The sequence below is a fragment of the Cyprinodon variegatus genome, unplaced genomic scaffold (genome assembly GCF_000732505.1).
Source record: "Cyprinodon variegatus isolate N-32 unplaced genomic scaffold, C_variegatus-1.0 Scaffold100, whole genome shotgun sequence".
Classification (NCBI taxonomy): Eukaryota; Metazoa; Chordata; class Actinopteri; order Cyprinodontiformes; family Cyprinodontidae; genus Cyprinodon; species Cyprinodon variegatus.
Window position 1 is genome coordinate 392,087 of NW_015150553.1, and position 6,057 is coordinate 398,143.

A 6,057-nucleotide genomic window follows, 5' to 3' on the forward strand; every position below is an offset into this window, starting at 1 on the left:
AAAGTCATTGACAATGGGATATATCCAACCATCTGAGTAGTGGCACTCAAATAAAAGATTGTTTATTTAGTATGTAGATGCATCTGTAATAAAACATTAGGGTATATCTATATTAAGTCATCCTAATTGAAAGGTTGCCAAAGACTGTGGATCAAATGGATTCTATTCTGTAAATAAATTTTCCATCCAGTATCTAACTATAAAGTGAACAAAATAGCACTGTGCTGATTATGTAAAAAAATGAGCGAATAAAAAACTCTGGCAGAAGTATTATAATTAGATCTCAATTTCCCATTTCACTTACGGTGATATTCCCAGATTTGTATAAACAGTTAACCCTATACATATGCCAGACATTGAGAGGATAATTAGGCTCAAATGCAAATAATTGTCCCTACAGCCCATTAGTTCATGGTGCAGCTGGTGAATGTGGGCATCAGGAGTTTTTATTAACATTTTTATATACTTTTATGTTTTCTTCAAAAACATTATTTTCTGAAGGTTCAGAGACATTTTCCCCCCCTTTGATCTGTTAAAGCATCCGTCAAGGTACGAGATGTGTTGTGCAGTTGCAGCTTTCTCCTGGCATAAATACCCTGTGTGACTATTTACATCTCTAGAAAGCTCTTCAATACAAACTCAAGCACTTTTTATGTTCGTAGACAGATCTGAAAGAAACCCTCCTTATGGGTTTCTCTGAGTCTCTCAGTTCACATAACAGCAGTTTCTTTTCCCTTTTGTTTTTATTGAAACAGCACCTGTGTGACAACAGTACAATTGGAAGATTTACAGTGCAGTCTCCTTTTCATCCCCACAAAACTGAAATCTGATGTTTTTATACTTCAGAGCAGCACCAAGACCTTTGTGAGCAATTGTGTCAGAATCCTCTTCTGAAACTTACAAAGGACCTGGCTATAAACAGACTTTTCTATTTCATTTTGAAATTTTGTTACATTTACAATAGACATATGAATAAAAATCACATATATGTATCTCATTTATTTTAAATAGTTTATCACCCTGCATTATGTTACTTGCTGCATTGTAATATTTTTTTCTTTATTTATACTGGTTATTTTTTTAAATGTAAGATGATTTCAAGGATGTCTGCTATATGCAGTAAAATTATTCTAGTTTTTTAAAGAGGAGAAAATGTTAAAGTCTTCTATGTTGGAATCATACCTTCAGTTCCGTTCTTAATATCTGATCAGAGATTTTGCGCTGCCTAAAAAGGGAAATATGTGCACAATATTTTTTCTTATTCCAGCTATTTCTAAAGATCAGAAATCTAATTATGTTTATCCTTGTGGAAAACCTTGCAATTCATCCCATATGACTTGGGGGAATAAAAAAAAGTACATACTGCAAAGAAAAATAATGTTTCTTAGTGCTTTGTGCCCTTACAGCCCACCTACAGTTGAAAAGAGATTGTTTTTATGTTGACTAAAAGACTTTTGTTTCTGAATGGTTGACAATAAATAATACACATTTTGTTACATTTTACATTATTAGGATCACCAACATGTTTTATAGTTCTTAAATTCCAAATTATTGTTTTATTTAGTCATTTTGAATTCTAAAAACTATTTTCAGGGGAGTACCTTGCAATCTACTTTGAAATGGTAATATATATATATATATATATATATGTATGTATATGTATATATTATGCACATGTTTTGTCAGTAATGTTACAAAAATGTAGAAAAAAATATTGTTTTATATTTTTAAACCTTTCTTTATTCTTTGTTGCATTCTTATTTTTTCAGATATCTGAACTATTTTGCCACCAAGTCCAGTCCAACAGGTGTGATTCTGGATCTCTGGGAAGCCCAACATTTCCCTGATGGAGATCTAAACGAACTGGCTGCTGTGCTGGAAGAAATGGGCCGTCACGATAACAACTTTGCCTCCTTGACATCAGAACACTGACGGAGTTACATTTTTGTATGAAGACAAGCAAAACTCCAGAGATAATCACTTGTGGAACGTCTATGGTTGGTACAGCAGATTAACCAATTAGACAAAGTCAAAGGAAAGCTGTCAGTATGGTGATTGAGTACTGTGTGAATACCATGGTAATCAAGTGTACATGGTAAAAGAAATTGGTGCTCAAACCAGTGCTGAGTTTCTATGTGTGAATCCAGGAGTGATAAAAAGGGAATTAAGGAAAAAATAAAATTCTTGAACCACAGCAATATCTTCTTGCTGTTATGACAACAGTCACAGAGAAAGTAACGATGTGGAACAGAGATATTCACCTTGAAATTATCTATAGAAAGGGAAGATAATTATAAAGGAAGCAAAGGTAAACCAATTACACAAGAGTAGGAATGGAAGATTAAAGATAAACAAAAACACAGATAGACTCTTTACAAAGATAAGAGCAAACACAAAGAGCAGCTAAACTGATTACAGAACAGAGGGAGGACATCAACATGAAGAGATGGAAAAAGCAGGCAGGTGACCATCTGGATAATAAGCAGATAATGAAGGCAGAGATGAAGAATGAGAGATTATTTTCTTGTTAGCCTTGACTATGTGTTTGTCAGTACAGTTTCTTGTTTTTAAATACTGTCTGGAAGGGGAGGCTCAGTGTATCAATCTGTCGATATGCGTGGCTTATTTCCTGCTGCAGATTTTCAGTCCTGACAAACAAATCATGAGACAACAGTTTTTTAAGTTTTTGGATCATTTTAGAATTTTGTTTTACTGTTTTTTTAGATGAATTGGGACTATAAAGTGTTTTTTTTTTAAGATTCAGTGATTTTTAAATTATCTTGGTCGGAAAAGCAAAAGTGGCGAATTAAATATTAGATAACCCAATCCAAAGATTGTCCTTTAGTTAGGTGTGGGTAAAAAAATCGCTATCCTTAGCAGCGAGAATCTGATAAAAGAGGGAAAGATTAGCACTGCTCCTGCAATGTCCAGTTATTTTGTTGTTGTTGTTTTGGTTTTTTTGCTGTTTAATTTTCAATCTAGCACAGATTTTTTGGGCCAATAAAATTAAGTTCTTTTTATGCTATGTGCATCAGTGATGTCAATTATTTTTTTTACTTTAAGCTAAAACATTATATATTGAAAACTTTCTGCCAGACTGTTCAGGCTTTTTTTTTTTTTCTGGAGAAACAAGTGACAAGAGTATTTTTGAAATCCAGTTTAAACTGAAACCCAATATTATGTGACAGTTTTTTTTTCCTTCCCATCTTACATATATCAGGATATCAGTAAAACTATTTGACTTTGACTTTGTTGGTCATGAGCACCATCTAGTGGCCTTGGAAGAATTACAGTGTTAAAAAATTAAAATCAAGTTCACGGTGTAAATACATGGTTGTGTTGTTCATGGTAGTGACATACATGTCATAATATTTGTTTGTTTAAATATTAATAGTTGAATGACATTTTTGTCTCAGTTTTATTGTATCTTATTTTTAACTGTGAGCATCATTTAGCATTTCCCTGCTACCTGTAGGCATCTTGCAATCAATCCAGCATGAATGTTTTGTTTGAATTATTAAAATCCCCAAAACTAATACATTCTTTTTAACATGAAGTATGACTATTTAAAAATGTGGTTTAACTTAGGAGAAACAGCATTGACATAAATGACAGATTTAAGATCTATCAAAAGGTTAAATATTTACCTGGAAATCTTGTAGGATACCTTCAAACATTGATTATCTTTTTTCATTTTTTCATTTAATTTAACAAGAAGGAAATCTAAAATCTAGACCTCCTGCACAGATTTAAAGCTAGTTGTAAAATGATTAAAATGCCTCTGAATAATTATAAGTGCTCAGAAATAGACAGTGCCTTGTAAAGGATTTGTAACCCTTGAACTATTCGCACTTCGTCAGGTAACAACCACAAAGTTTAACATGTTAAGTTGGGAGGTGGATGCAACTGAGATGTGATTTTCAGAATTATTTTTGATAAATCTAAAAAGTGTATTATGCATATGTATTTGTGCTCCTGGTCCCCGGACTCAATCCTCTAGAACCACCTTGGACTGGAATAATAGTTGAAATTAGAATGAAATTAGCCTAAACCAGCTTTGCACATCAAGAGATTTCTTGAGGCAGAATTCTTGGCTGATTCTTCTTAGCAAAGTTTCTCAAACTCAGTCAGATTGGCTGAAGAGTTTTGCAACAGTTGTTCCATGAAATTTAAGCCTGGACCATGATTTCACCATTATAACAAATTAATACCATTTGATACATATCATTCTGTTGGTGGTCGATCTATATGTTTAGAATAACTCTCCTGCTGGATGGTAAAGAATCTGCTTCATCGATTTCCAATCATTTCTTACCTTTTTTTCTTATGTCCCTGCTTAAGAGAAACATAACTTGTTGTCTTGTCAACAAAATCTCAGAGCTGAAGCCTCACTACAGCTATGTCCCTCACCACTCAGTTGTGTTCCTTGGTCAGATGGTGTTTGTTCTCTAAATCAACCATTGGATTTATTTATAGAATTCATTACAAACTGATTTTTTTTTTTTACTGATTAGTTGACTACTAATTGCAATTATAGCCCATAGTTTTGGGGGGTAAAGGAGAAAGTGGTTTTTGGAGACTATGCATTATAGATTTTTATTTGAAAACATTTTGAAAACCATGTTTCATTATGCTCCCACTTCCAATTTATGCATTGTTTTAGATTGTCAATCACAACAATCCAACAAAAGAAATCGGAGAGTGTGGTTGTTATGCAACACATTGTGAAAAACCTCAAGGTGTATAAAAACTTTCATGAGGTATTGTACATATCACAAATAATCCTATGGAGCTCATGTCAGGTATCAGAAAATCAAGGGAAAGGGTTGAGAGACTTTAATGAGGATAAAGCCTAGCTCATCAACTGCTTGGTTTTACTTTATTATTATTTTTTTTTTGTTTGTTTGGTTGTTCTTTTATTTCAGAGCAAATATATAACATCCTCTACTCAACTCAATCTTTAAACATGTAAAGTGAAATAGTAAAGTCATTGTTATAAGATCTATTTTTGACTGGGTAATGCATTTGAGAAAACCTTTTTTTGTATTTATAGAAAAATAGGTAATTACATATGCTTGTGTTCCAGAGTTTACAGTTTACCAGCAGAATGAGCATTCATGTTTGGGCTGTAAAAAAGTTTTTTTTTTTCTTTTTCTTTTAAGAAGGGTGCATTCAGATCTCTTTTAAATGATCCTTCATATTGTGAAACAAAGAAAGTAGTGTAAAGATATTAAAATATGTACAAATATTTTTTATCTATACAAATTGTACAGCTGTGAACTGTTGGCTATATTTGGCACATTTCTGAATTTTAAAAGAACAGTACAGTTATATACTAGTTTTTATGTTTTAAGGGTTCTTTTGTCTTTTTCTGGTTTTGTAAAAGCAGTGTCTACTATGCAAACATTGTTCAACCTGATAGAAGTCTTTTACTAGAATGGTCCTTGTAATTTAGCATTATATTTTATTATCATGAGTGATTTGATTTTGATCAGTGTCGAATTTTGATCAGTATTCGTCCATATTAGCTAACTGGCACGCTTCAAGAGTATTGCTTATCCTTGCTGACTGCTTGCCTCTATGTCCTGTAATGGTTTTCTGTACAAAGTGTAATAAAGAATTTTTAAGACAATTAATAAATTATATTTATAAGCAATGCTAAGACTGTGTTGTGCATTGTCTGGTTTATTTATAAAGGATTGCTAAAGAAATGTATTGACCTCCATTGATTTTGAGTCATTTTCAACCCTTTATATGCCATAAACCTAACCGTTACCTGGTGATTCTTCATCTGAAGCTTGGTCTCTTTACCAGAGGCTTGAGGCCTTGAGTGTTCTTTGTAGTATATTACAGTTGCTGTTTCTAGGATTGCGCTCTTGGCTGATTTTTCACCAGGTATCTATCGGAGTCTCTTCTCCAGTGTGGGGGTTATTGTGCCTCTAACCATGGGCACTACAGTTGCCTTCACCTTCCAGGCTCTTTACAGTTGTCTGAGACCTTGGTATTTCCCCAGGTTCTCTTGTTTTTTTTTTGTTATTTTCATCATTTGGTATCCCA

The 6,057-nt window shown here is 33.1% G+C and overlaps 1 protein-coding gene across 1 annotated transcript in view; it reads left to right on the forward strand.

Moving 5' to 3' along the window:
* Window positions 1–5,648, forward strand: part of LOC107084435 (netrin receptor UNC5C-like) — a 233,701-nt gene extending 228,053 nt beyond the window's left edge. Inside the window, exon 17 of the mRNA XM_015374274.1 lies at window positions 1,770–5,648. Within this exon, the coding sequence (XP_015229760.1) occupies window positions 1,770–1,932 (163 nt within the window). The 3' untranslated portion in view covers window positions 1,933–5,648. The remainder of the gene's footprint in view (window positions 1–1,769) is intronic.
* The last annotated feature ends 409 nt before the right edge of the window (window positions 5,649–6,057 follow it).